At 39.5% G+C, this 14,931-nt stretch overlaps 1 protein-coding gene across 7 annotated transcripts in view; it reads right to left on the minus strand.

The window, feature by feature from the left end:
- RBFOX1 (RNA binding fox-1 homolog 1) overlaps window positions 1-550 on the minus strand; it is an 861,682-nt gene extending 861,132 nt beyond the window's left edge. For all 7 annotated transcript variants that reach the window (XM_080830139.1, XM_080830147.1, XM_080830150.1 and 4 more), the window contains exon 1: window positions 308-550. In XM_080830139.1, coding sequence (XP_080686265.1) covers window positions 308-373 — 66 coding nt within the window. In that variant the 5' untranslated portion in view covers window positions 374-550. The remainder of the gene's footprint in view (window positions 1-307) is intronic.
- Window positions 551-14,931: the final 14,381 nt, after the last annotated feature.

Here is a 14,931-nt window from a genome sequence, read left to right on the forward strand (position 1 = left end):
GAGGAGTGGAGCACAAAATTGGAACTTTTAGAAGTCTGCTCCACTGAGGGATGTTGCTCCAGAGGATAAGCAGAGGTGGAGCCCTCACAGGTACAATATGGTCTCAGGTCCCGCAGGGTCACAGAAAGATTGGGGGTGTCAGAGTGTGGCAGAGCTACCAGGTATCAGATCAGGGAAGCTGACTACAGAGACATAGACAAGGAGTGAGCTGTCAGATCAGGGTTACCTTAAACTGTGAACTAAGGCACGGTCAGACCACTTCTCCCAAAGCAGGGAACCCACAAGTGGCAGATTTGGGGAGACCCACCTTCCTCCTCCGGGAAGAGCAGCACAGCAGGAATCTGCTGGGTTTGGAGACTCCAAATGGGGCCATGCACCAGAGACAGAAATGCTCAGTCACAGGCCAGGTGAGCTCAGAGCACGGCTGGAGACCAGGGAGATGGAACTGATTGACGGCTTATCTCTGAGGGCACACTGAGGAGTGGGGCCCTGAGCACTCGGCTCCTCTGGGCCAGAGATTGGGAGGCCGCCATTTTCATTCTCGTCCTCCAAAGCTCTACGGAAAGCGTTCAGGGAACAAAAGCTATTGAGAACAAACCTGAGCGGATGACTTAGCCCGGCCTCTGGCAAGGGTGGTGCAATTCCAACTCGGGCAAAGATATTTGAGAACCACAGCAACAGGCCCCTCCCCCAGAAGATAAGCAAGAACATCCAGCCAAGACCAAGCTCACCGATCAAGGAGAACAGCAGAACTCCAGAATTAGGGGAAAGCAATGCAAAGAATTCATGGCTTTTCCCCATGATCCTTTAGTCTTGCAAAGTTAATTTTTTTTAATTTTTTTTCTTCTTCTATTTTTTTAAACTTTTCCTCTTTCCTTGTTTAACATTTTTTAAACTAGTTTATCTTAACAATACCTTTCTTTAAAAAAAATTCTTTTTAAACCTTCATTGTTATATTTTATCCCTTCATGGTATTTAACCTTGATTTTTGCATACATACAGGGTTTGGTTTTGTCTTTTTTTTCTTTTGCTAAAAAATTTTGGGACACAATATCTTCTAATAGATCAAATTATACCTTAATCTAGCACATGGCTTTGTTCTAGTCTCCAGCCTGAGCACATTCCCGCCTCTTTTCTTTTTCTTTTTCTTTTCCCAACTACCTTAACTTATCAATTCCTTTTTAGAATTTTTTAAACATTTTCATCTTTACAAATATAGTCCATCCCTTCATCATGTTTACCCTTATTTCTGTATGTATATATATGTGTGTGTGTGTATGTATAAATATATGTATGTATATGTACATATATGTGTGTGTACATATACATACATATATTTATACATACACATATATATACATACATATGTACACACACACACACACACACATATATACACTGAATATATATATATATAAGTTTTTCTTTCTTTAAAATTTTGGAGGTAGTTTCTTCTAAGAGACCAAAATATACCCAAAATCAAGTGAGTGGCTCTATTCACCACAAGTGAGTGGCTCTATTCACCAGTATAATTCATATATATATATATATATATATATATATATATACACACACACACACTTAATTTTTATTTCTTTCTTCCCCCTTTCTTCTCCCCCTGGTTTTGGATCTCATCTGATTTGGTTAGGGTACACTTTTCTGGGGTCATTGCCTCCCTTTTAGATTTTATTCTCTCATTCATATATTCTAATCTGGATAAAATGACAAGGCAGAAAAACTCATCAGCAAAAAAAAAAAAAAAAAAAGAACAAAGGACAGTACCAATGGCTGGGGACCTAATCAATATGGACATTGGTAATATGACAGAACTAGAGTTCAGAATGATGATTCTCAAGGTGCTAGCTGGGCTCAAAAAAGGCATGGAAGATATTAGAGCAACCCCTTCTGGAGAAATAAAATCCCTTTCTGGAAAAATAAAAGAACTAAAATCTAACCAATTTGAAATCAAAAAAGCTATTCATGAGGTGCAATAAAAAATGGAGGCTCTTACTGCTAGGATAAATGAGGCAGAAGAGAGAATTAGTGATATAGAAGACCAAATGACGGAGAATGAAGAAGCTGAGCAAAAGAGAGATAAACAACTACTAGACCATGAAGGGGGAATTCAAGAGATAAGTGATACCATAAGATGAAACAATATTAGAAAAATTGGAATTCCCGAAGAAGAAGAGAGTGAGAGGGGCAGAAGATATATTGGAGCAAATTATAGCAGAGAATTTCCCTAATATGGCAAAGGGAACAAGCATTGAAATCCAGGAGGCACAGAGAACACCCCCTCAAAATCAATAAAAATAGGTCCACACCCCATCATCTAATAGTAAAACTTACAAGTTTTAGTGATAAAGAGAAAATCCTAAAAGCAGCTCAGGACAAGAAGTTTGTAACATACAATGGTAGAAATATTAGATGGGCGGCAGACTTATTCACAGAGACCTGGCAGGCCAGAAAGAACTAGAATGATATATTCAGAGCACTAAATGAGAAAAATACGCAGCCCACAATACTTTATCCAGTTAGGCTATCATTGAAAATAGAAGGAGAGATAAAAAGCTTCCAGGACAAATGAAAATTAAAAGAATTTGTAAACACCAAACCAGCCCTACAGGAAAAATTGATAGGGGTCTGTCCTCTAAGCAAAGAAAGAGTCTAAAAGCAGTAGATCAGAAAGGAACAGAGACAATATACAGTAACAGTCACCTTACAGGCAATACACAATGGCACTAACTTCATATCTTTCAGTAGTTACCCTGAATTTAATGGGCTAAATGCCCCAATCAAAAGACACAGGGTATCAGAATGGATAAAAAACCAAGCCCATCAATATGGTGTCTGCAAGAAACTCATTTTAGACCCGAAGACACCTCCAGATTTAAAGGGAGAGGGTGGAAAACAATTTACCATGCTAATGGACATCAACAGAAAGCTGGGGTGGCCTAAATTAGATTTTAAGCCAAAGACTATGCCCCTAACATGGGAACAGCCAACCAATTAGTAACAATTAGTAACAAAATTAGTAACAAAATCCAAGAAACACATCGACAATAATACAAAAATAGTAGGGGACTTTAACACCCTCCTCACTGAAATGGACAGATCATCCAAGCAAAAGATCAACAAGGAAATAAATGTTTTAAATGATACACAGGACCAGATGGACATCACAGATACATTCAGAACATTCCATCCCAAAGCAACAGAATACACATTATTTTCTAGTTCACATGGAACATTCTCCAGAATAGATCACATCCTGGGTCACAAACCAGGTCTCAACCAGTCCCAAAAGCCTGGGATCATTCCCTGCATATTTTCAGACCACAATGCTCTGAAGCTAGAACTCAACCACAAGAGGAAAGCTGGAAAGCACGCAAATACATGGTGGCTAAAGAGCATCCCACTAAAGAATGAATGGGTCAGCCAGGAAATTAAAGAAGAATTTTAAAAAATCATGGAAACAAATGAAAACGAAAACACAACTGTTCAAAATCTGCGGGGCACAGCAAAGGCGGTCCTGAGAATAAAGTATATAGCGATACAAGCCTTTCTCAAGGACCAAGAAAGGTCTCAAGTATACAACCTAACCCTATACCTGAAGGAGAAAGGAGCTGGAGAAAGAACAGCAAAGAAACTCTAAACCTAGCAGGAGAAGAGAAGTAATAAAGATCAGAGCAGAAATCAATGAAATAGAAACCAAAAGAACAGGAGAAAAGATCAATGAAAATAGGAGCTGGTTCTTTGAAAGAATTAATAAGTTCGATGAATCCCTGGCCAGACTTATCAAAAAGAAAAGAGAAAGGACCCAAATTAATAAAATCATGAATGAAAGAGGAGAGATCACAACCAACACCAAAGAAATACAAACAATTATAAGAACATATTATGAGCAACTATATGCCAGCAAATTTGACAATCTGGAAGAAATGGATGCATTCCTAGAGACATATAAACTACCAAAACTGAACCAGGAAGAAATAGAAAACCTGAACAGACCCATAACCAGTAAGGAGATTGAAGCAGTCATCAAAATCTCCCAACAAACAAGAGCCCAGGGCCAGACAACTTCCCGGGGGAATTCTACCAAACATTTAAAGAAGAATTAATACCTATTCTCCTGAAACTGTTTCAAAAAATAGAAATGGAAGAAAACCTTCCAAACTCATTTTATGAGGCCAGCATCACCTTGATCCCAAAACCAGACAAAGCCCCCACCAAAAAGGAGAATTACAGACCAATATTCTTGATGAACACAAATGCAAAAATTCTCACCAAAATACTAGCCAACAGGATCCAACAGTACATTAAAAGGATTATTCACCACGACCAAGTGGGATTTATTCCAGGGTGGCAAGGTTGGTTCAACATCTGCAAATCAATGTGATATAATACATTAATAAAAGAAAGAATAAGAACCATATGATACTCTCAATAGATGCCGACAAAGCATTTGACAAAGTACAGCACCCTTTTGTGATCAAAACTCTTCACGGTGTAGGCATAGAGGTACATACCTCAATATCATCAAAGCCATCTATCAAAAACCTACAGCAAATATCATTCTCAATGGGGAAAACTGAGAGCTTTTCCCCTAAGGTCAGGAACATGGCAGGGATGTACACTATCACTATTGCTATTCAACATTGTACTAGAAGTCCTAGCCTCAGCAATCAGACAACAAAAAGAAATAAGAGGCATCCTAATCGGCAAAGAAGAAGTCAAACTCTCACTCTCTGCAGATGATATGATACTTTATTTGGAATACCCAAGAGGCTCCACCCCAAAACTGCTAGAACTCATACAGGAATTCAGTAAAGTGTGAGGATATAAAATCAAAGCACAGAAATCAGTTGCCTTTCTATACACCAACAAGACAGAAGAAAAAGAAATTAAGGAGTAAATCCCATTTACAATTGTACCCACAACCACAAAATACCTAGGAATAAACCTAACCAAAGAGGCAAAGAATCTGTACTCAGAAAACTATAAAGTACTCATGAAAGAAATGGAGGAAGACACAAAGAAATGGAAAAATGTTCCATGTTCATGGATTGGAAGAACAAATATTGTGAAAATGTCTATGCTGCCTAAAGCAATCTATACATTTAATGCAATCCCTATCAAAATACCATCAATTTTTTTTCAAAGAAATAGAACAAATAATCCTAAAATTTTTATGGAACCAGAAAAGACCCTGAATACCCAGAGGAATGTTGAAAAAGAAAGCCAAAGTTGGTGGTATCGTAATTCCAGACTTCAAGCTCTATTACAAGGCTGTCATCATCAAGACTGTATGGTACTGGCACAAAAACGGACACATAGATCCATGGAACAGCCTAGAGAGCCTAGAAATAGACCCTCAACTCTATGGTCAACTAATTGTCCACAAAGTGGGAAAGAATGCCCAATGGAAAAAAGACAGTCTCTTCAGCAAATGGTGTTGGGAAAATTGGACAGCCACATGCAGAAGAATGAAACCAGACCATTTCCTTATACCACACACAAAAGTAGACTCAAAATGGATGAAAGACCTCAATGTGAGACAAGAATCCATCAATATCCTTGAGGAGAACACAGGCAGCAACCTCTTGGACCTCAGCTGCAGCAACTTCTTCCTAGAATCATCACCAAAGGCAAGGGAAGCAAGGACAAAAAAGAACTATTGGGACTTCATCAAGATCAAAAGCTTTTGCACAGCAAAGGAGACAGTCAACAAAACCGAAAGACAACTGACAGAATGGGAAGATATTCACAAATGACATATCAGATAAAGGACTAGTATCCAAAATCAATAAAGAACTTACCAAACTCAACACCCAAAGAACAAATAATCTAATCAAGAAATGGGCAGAGGACATGAACAGACATTTCTGCAAAGCATACATCCAGATGGCCCACAGACACATGAAAAAGTGCTCAACATCCCTCGGCATCAGGGAAATACAAATCAAAACCACGATGAGATACCACCTCACACCAGTCAGAAAGGCTAAAATTAACCAGTCAGGAAACGACAGGTGTTGGTGAGGATTTGGAGAAAGGGGCACCCTCCTACACTATTGGTGGGAATGCAAGCTGGTGTAGCCACTCTGGAAAACAGCATGGAGGTTCCTCAAAAAGTTGAAAATAGAGCTACCCTATGACCCAGCAATCGCACTACTGGGTATTTACCCTAAATATACAAATGTAGTGATCCAGAGGGGCATGTTCACCTGAATGTTTATAGGAGCAATGTCCACAATAGCCAAACTGTGGAGAGATACATACATACATACACACACACACACACACACACACACACATATATACATATGTACATATATACACACACACACATATATACATATATATATGTATGTCACACACACACACACACACACACACACACACAATGGAATACTATGCAGCCATGAAAAGAAATGAAATCTTGCCATTTGCGATGTCGTGGATGGAACTAGAGGGCATTATGCTGAGTGAAATAAGTCAATCAGAGAAAGACAATTATCATATGATCTCCCTGACATGAGGAATTTGGAGGCAGTGTTGGGGGTTTGGGGGGTAGGGAAGGAAAAAATGAAACAAGATGGGATCGGGCGGGAGACAAACCATAAGAGACTCTTAATCTCACAAAACAAACTGAGGGTTGCTGGGGGCGGGGGTGTGTGGAGAGCATGGTTGGGTTATGGACATTGGGGAGGGTCTGTGATATGATGAGTGCTGTGAAGTGTGTAATGATTCACAGACCTGTACCCCTGGGGCAAATAATACATTATATGTTAATAAAAATAATTAATTCTAAAAAAAAAGGAAAAGAAAAACACTGCTAAAAAACAAAAGCAAACAAACAAACAAAACCAGAAGGAAATTCTGACATATGTTACAATGTAGATGAACCTTGAAGACATTAGGCTAAGTGCAATAGCCAGTTACACACACACACACACACACACACACACAGATAATGCATCATTCCACTGATATGAGGTATCATGTATCATGAGTATACTCATTATATGAGTCGTCAAATGCATAGAGACAGGAAGTAGAATGGTTGTTGCCAGGGGCTGTGGGAGAATAGAGAAAGGGGAGTTAATTCTTAATCTATGGAGTCTTCCTTTGGGGAGGAGAAAAAGTTCTGGGATGGATGTGGTGATAGCTGCACAGCAATGTGATATTTAATGCCACTGAACTGGACATTTACAATGATTAAAATGATAAATTTTATGTTATGTATGTTTTATCACAATAAGTAATAGTTTAAAAAAAAAAACAAAAGGCTTGGGGGAAAATGCTGTCTGCTCTATAGTCTTCAAGGAAAGGATTATTTGCAATTATTCCCTCCAACCAATGGGCTGAGTTCTTCAAATGTACAATCTCACTGAACCCCCACAGTAACTCCTCGGGGATAGGGACGGTGGTCTTCCCACTTTGTGGAGTAGTGAGATGACGGCAGATACAGAAACATACCACTCAGGGACCTCTTCACGGCAGGACCAGCTGCCCAGCCGTGGAAGGTGAGGTCAGCGGGCGACCACAGCTGCCAGCTCCTTCACAGTCTGCCTCGGCTGCAGAGCACTTGACCTTTGGTAAAGGTCACACCCTTCTTGGGGGAGCCTGCGTCCACTGCCTGGGAGAGGTAGGGTACAAACACCCAGACGCTTCAGCACACTGAACTGTGGGGCAACTCTGATAGGATTATTCACTCTGACCTGCCCCACTAGCTTTGCCACGTTCACACCACCGTCTTACTCCCCGCTCTGCCCAAACCTGTTCCCTCCTCCTTTCTTTCCCAGATGTGGATCCCCAAGAAGCACCTTGCACCCCAAATGTCTTCTGAACATCTGCTTGTGAAGACCCTGATAAGAGTTACGTAGTTCAAGGGTATAGCTAGTAAAGGGAAGAAAGAGGATATTTGGAGCATTAACAGATATACCTGGGTAAAGTCCTCACTACAGGGATAGGTGATCATAAATTCTCAGTGTCGTCAACTATTAGTTTTCACCACTTATTAAGACACTGTACAGAAAATACGGTTAACTGTAGTAATAACGGCAACGTGAGTTTCAAGATCTTCTTTTACCCGGTGATGATCTTATCTACCAGGTGATTAGCTTCAAAACACTACCTATGTTTTTCTTTTTTTTTTTTCCTTTAATTTTCTTTAATTTTCTTTTTCAAGTCCTTGGTGGCTGTACTCATATTTCATTTCAATGAACCTTGGGTCCATGTATTGGGAGGCACATCCAAGACAGGAGATGTGAGATATGGGCTCTTCCAACAGTCCCAGACCAAACAGAAAAACTGAGTATGCCCCCACCTCTGGCTTTGATCACCAAACAAATCACCTTGGGCCAACCGCTCCACAGTTTGTAGATCCCTGCTTGGTTTGTGCAGGCCTTCTGGGGTGGGGCCGGGAACAGTTATCTGATGAGAGAGAGGTTTCAAGTTTTTCTTGCCAATCACAAGAGAAGGGAAGGCTGCCCTGCAAACATTTGTGACAGCTAGCTCACTCCACATACATGGGCAAATTATGTTTTGACTCAATAACGCAGAACAATTTGTACCTGTCCACCAATTTAACATTGCTTTTGAGACTGAACTGAAGGACTTGTAGCAGAATAGCTATACTTAGTGCCCAGACCATTCATTTGGCACTTACATGCAACTAACTATCATGAGTTTTCCTCTGCTGTGCCTGTAAGTGTTCATATCGTTATGCTCATTTTCGCAACTTGATCATAAACCCCTTCAGAAAAAGGGCTTGTCCAATGGTTTATTTTTGATCCCAGAGCATCAACTCCATGCCATGTCCATAATTAGAGTGGGGCACGGGCTGATTGACAGATAGCTATCCATGCCAATGAAAACAGTCTTCCTGTTGTCTAGTTTAAAGGGCCCATTTGTCTGTTATGACCTATCATTTACTGGGTGTTTGTTCCCTGAGTGCCTGACCAGTACAGGCCCCTAACACATTATGTAATGTGCTGTTAATACTGCCAAGGGGCTTGGATTTTAAAGCCAGGCTTTTGCTACAAAGAAAAGCAACAGAGTCTTGACTCTGAAAAGTCTGTTTTTGCCTAGAAAAATATTTATACGCCTTGACCACTATTGAGAATCTTATTTTAGTCACTAGTCCTTACAGCAACTTTGGAAGAATGGAGGGGGGATAGCTCAAGAGGGAAACCTGCGTAGAATGAACTTGGAAAGACTTCAAGACCAAAGTCCACCAGAATAGCAGTCCATATTCTGTCTGGCATGCTGATAAAAATGTTTTTATAAAGTGACATGATAGGAGCACCTGAATGTGCTTTTGAAATGGGCTGGAAATTCTGCTTACTAATGGCGCTGATGGATGCCTGCTGATTACGACTGTCACTCATCTGCCCATTCTAATCCACAGATGACAAGGAAAGTGTACAGTTTTGAGAACTTAATATGTGCCAAGAACCCCGCCACACTCTCTACCTTTAATTTCATTTAAATTTAACAACAAAATTCCATACTCTAGAATCTACATACATTACAGACATATGCATTATGCCTCATTTATGGGAAAGGGGAAAAAATGTCAGAAGCCCCCTAAGGTCATATAAACCAAAAAGTGGCAGAGCTGGAATTCAATATCAGGGATGGGATCTAAATTTTTCACCGCTGAGCAAGGCTGGGAAAGTGAAACCACTGGGGAGGACAACGGGGCAGAACAAACACATGGGATTTGAGAATGCTTGGAGGACGGCAGGTGGAAGATGCTGAAAATAGCACACAATAATGTGAATCAAACCAAAAAGGGGTGGGACCACCACGTCTGCATTGGTGAATAACAGATGGAGAAGTGGCATGCTAGACCCTACGGGCCCCTGGCAAATATTAATTGATGATGATGACTTCAGAAAAGCAAACAAAAATTTGAAGAGACAAAAGAAAGAGTCAAGTACACATGGGGAAAGACAGGGGCCAGCCAGGGGAGAGATACTGACGGAATTGATTTGGGTTATGGCTGCCACAAAAGAACTTCAGAGGAATACTCTTGCTTAAGCGTCTCAAGTTTCTGTAGCTGAAGCATCCATTCTGTTCTCTAAAAAAGTTGCACTTGAGAACAAATGAAGGTTTTCTCACATTCTCATAAATCTTAGTAAAGTAAACTCTCTGAGATGCAGAAATAGATTACCCACAAACCTTTGTGTAGGTCCTAATGTTGTGTTCATTTACCTAATGATACCTACATGAACCAATTGTCAAACGAGCATGAGGGAAAATAAAATTTTAAGGGAGTTGGAAGAAATGTAAGTAGATTTCTGGCTTCCAACGCCTAATTCATGAGTAACAAAATGCATATTTTATGATCTCCAAAGAGCTGATATAACACCAGATTCACAGACTGTATGCTGTGGGACAAGAGACAACTCTAGTCAGTTCAATTACGGAGGAAGGTGATCAATCAGGACATAGTTATTGAGGGCCGATTGATTTTTTGACTGTGGGTTCCTTAATAGAAATAGAATAGATACATATAAATAATAGACTTCTGGTCTTTGGGATACATACAACACTTGATTAGAATTTCCATTCTTGTATCTGGGGTAGGTCCAGAAGCCCTGGTGATAGCTGAAGGTGAGTATGTAGGGACAGCTTCCAATTTAAGGTTGGATCTTCCATTAGACATTTGTTGTTTCAGCTTACCCAGTAATAACTTCCCTTTCTGCTGTTGACAACACTCTATTTGGGGAAGGATCATCCCACATTCCATTTTTTTTTTTTTATGTGGTTGCCTCTATTCCTTTAGCTCCAGAGGTGAGCACATGCCCTTGGCTTGGTACTTCAGCATATTCCATCCATCCACCATAGAAACTGGGTCAGCAATAATCATTTGGCCCAAGTTGGTTCAGAGTGAATGATTCAAGTGGTAAAATGGATTTACAGTAAATTGCTAGATTCTGGACAGCTTGAGTTTCGGATTCTTCTAGTCCTAAAGTCAATACCATCCTTGGACTTTCCATATGAACCATTATATTCCCTTTCATGTGTAAGCCAGTTTGAGTCAGGTTTCTGTCACTTGCACCCAAAGGATTCCTGATTAGTAGAGTGCTTAATATAAATTTCTTTAGCAGGTTCCATGAGCAAAGTCAAGAGTCGTGAATAAAGGGGGTGGAAAAGGATTTAGGCTCTGGCAAAATTACAAACCTGGTATACTGTTAGAGCTACTCCTAGAGTGACCACAATATTATCACTACCAAAGTAGTACCCTGACTCCTCTAGGCAACTCCTCACTATCTTCACAGAATTCATTTATATATACATATAGATGTATAATTTTTTTCATTACCTCAAGGAAATTCTGAAAGGAGAGAAATGAAGAATCTTGCATTGGCCAAGCAATTGTTGAAATGCCTAAGCTTTTCTTTATGGAAGCTTTTAAATGCAGTCACTTTTGATTTAGTACAGAATCATAATCAACTAGCGGCTACAGGCATTTTAAGCTGCTGGAGTTTATTTTGGGAGTTTTGCAAGACAGCAATCTCCATTTCTTAAACATGTGCTTTAGTAAGACAAAATACTATTTCTCAGTAGAGCACACCCTTAAAGAAAATCAATGTAAATGTTATTCTACTTCTCACCTCCTTTTCCATTTAAAACTAAACACTCTAAGACACAGCCACAGCAAACTCTATTTCTAAAGGTTTTGTAAGTCAAGCAATCCAAGGAAGTTACGTGGAAAAGGCCCCTTTGAGATAAGAAAGTGTTCACATCTGAACAAGACTGTACTGATAGCAATACACTGCAATATTTGATGAAGAGAAGTAATTATCATTTATGAATGAGGAAGCTCAATGTTTTCCTAAATTACTCAAATTAAACCTCAAATAAATATTTGAAGTTCTCCATCTAATTCAGCTACAATGAAACACTGAATCTCATTACCTTTGGATTTACATCAACTCTAATTTCAAAGATTATATTTATTTCAGGAAGGACTAAAAAGCATTTTACAGAAAATGGGTGGAAGTTTCAATATAAAACAACACCCGATGCATATTATAAAAACAAGGTGACATTCCATGACTTTTTTCCAAAGGAAATCTCTAAAAACAAGTCCTGAATATTTTGCTTAGCTCAGAGATTTAAAAAATACAATAATAATGTAAGTATCAGTTGCTCCTTTAAGTAATCACTACATGTCCATAAGAGCAGTACATATTGATATTGTATACCTCACTTCTAGCTGACCTATTATATATATTAGACGATGTTATTCACTATACAAAATAATCCCCAGCTCTACAAAAATACTCAGAGTAAGATTTCATTTAATAATGAGTTCCCTAGTGCATTCTACCTATAACTTAATTCAATTTTCACAGTTTTCTAGATACAACAATCGCCTCAAGCAAGGTAAACTTCTTTGTCAGTTTATGTGCACACACAATAAAAAATGAGATGAGAATGTGTACGTCTGGGCATCTCTTGAAAAGCTTATGCGATATGATTCTCAAAAGAATCCTCAGTTGGTCACCATTTTCACCATATCCAGTCTCCTCCCATAGTTTCATGGTTGTATGAAGAAGCTGACCCTGAAGTGCTCTTAGATTTCAAGCAGGGAAAACAAGTCAAAAATAAAGAAACCAACAAAATAGGACATTACGACAAAGACATCAAAGGCATGTTATTTATCTTTGCCACAAGATGTAGAGAGAAGATTCATCATTACTGAAGTGCATTTCCCAATGTAATCCACAGTCATTAATTTATTTAACAAATATTTGCTGAGGGCCAGCTATAAACTGGACACTATAACAGTCTATTATCATGATATTCTCCCTGAAGAGAGAGAGGCGGGGGAGAAAAGGGTTCAAGGAAGAATACATTTAGAGAACACATTATTCAATATCCCATTCTTGGAGATGCATAACAGGTGCACTGTTCTCCTTAAGGGCTCTGAGAAATCTTGCAGTAAAGAGACTTACTTAATCCAACAGTTTCCAAATAGGTTTAATTATGCCACTTTACTTTTTAAAAAAATAATATTCAGTATCTCTTGGCACAAGGGTTTCCTGAGGTATCAGTCATCTAAAAATTATATTATTCTCTGCGTACTCATCAAAAGCCTGCCTGATATAATATCAAATCTTTTCATACAGCTTTCGGAATGCCTTGATACCGCTTTTTGTTCCCTCCACCAAATACTCTACCTGTGGTAACACCCGTGCTTTGATCCGTCAATCATCCCTCCAACCCCCACAACGTCTGGTTCCAACTCTTCAACCTGGCTCTCAAAGAATGCCTTCCTTCTCGTCCTGCCTTACGGTACTCAGTGTTCCAGGGATGGGAACATAAACCAGGTCTGTCCAATCACTGTGTTCAATTACAATGACTGATACTGGGGGAAAGCCCAAGCCTCAAACTGGCCAAAGGAGAGGCAATTCTAGAACTCTCGTTTTATAATGGTTACCCATGTAGTTGTTGGGAGGACTGGATCCCGGTGGCCATCATGCTGCTACATGGGAAACCAACAGTCATTATAAAGCTAATACACACAGGTAACAGAGGCAAAGAATGGCATGCGAGTCTGTGTTGCTGCATCTTGGTTAGTGAAGTAACCCTTGATGAACAAAATGTCTAGAAATAACTTTAAGGGGATGTAACTAAAATATTTTGGAAATTCCTTGGGCCAGGTATTCTTCAATAACATTTCCCATTCATATCAAAAATAAATTTTTCATGTGATGAGAGAGGCCAGTTCCCTCTTCTTCTCTCTATAATGGAATTTGGACGAGAACTGTGGATATAATCTACATAATTAATCTGTGCCAACTCCAAATGGTGGATAATCTCTTAAATTTTTTGTCAAGATAAATAGGATAGAAAATTGATTCACATCCCAGCCTCTGCTCTAATTTAACAGACATTGGAGACTTGTACAATGGCTCGAATATTGACAATATGATATAATAGCAGCCAAAAAGGGATTATTTAATAGGGGCAAAAAACTCAACAGATGGTAGATGTACTGTGATCCTCTGTAAGAGATGAAATTCTTCTCTGAGTCTGGAAATCAAATTATGGAAGTTTGTTTAAAATATTTCAACATCTTAGTAGTAACATAAACATGTTTGTATTGCAACAGAAAGTTGAACTTGGCATAAAGTAATCTTGGGAGATTGACTCAATTTTCTCACCTGTAAAGTGGGAGAGATAACCATGCCCTCTTCATACGGGTGAACGGTAAAAGAAATAACACTCACAAAGGGTCTAGCATAGTGTTCAGCCACACTGTCGACGCTATATCATTGTTTGATGATGATGGCGGCGGTGGTTATTGGGGTGAGGCTGATGACAATGAGGACTGCATAATGATACTGACCACGTTAGTGCTGGAGGTGATTCTGAATGGATCAGAAGATAGAGACCGTGCTCTGACTTGGAGGATGGGTGGCATTTCAATCAGATGTCAGGACAAATGCATTCCAAAAAGGAGAAGGGGTAGGAGAAAAGGAGCTCAGGAGTGAAGCACATGGTCAGGCCTGGACAGGAAACAATTTTCCCCTTTTGTTAGAGTGTAGGTGAATGAATGACTTAAGTGGAAGGTCATTTGTTTCTTTCCTTTATTAAGCCATAGAGTCACTGAAAGTAGCTAAGTATGCCAATGTGTTAGGAAGAATAATTTACCTGTGATGAGTAGGATGGTCTGACAGGGAGGAACTCTAGGCAGAGGTATCAGTTAGCAAATGACTTCAAGAATGTAGGTTAGAAAGAAGGAAGACTAAAACATTAGGGAGGTTAGGGAAAACCGCATTGGTTCTGCAATGTTCAACCATGGAGTTCAGACAGCTGCTGAGCCAAAGGTAGGTCACTGGTCACTGGAACAGTTTCCTGTTGTTGCTATAACATGTCTCCACCAACACAGTGGCTCAAAATATT

Source organism: Martes martes (genome assembly GCF_963455335.1).
Source record: "Martes martes genome assembly, chromosome: 18".
Lineage (NCBI taxonomy): Eukaryota > Metazoa > Chordata > Mammalia > Carnivora > Mustelidae > Martes > Martes martes.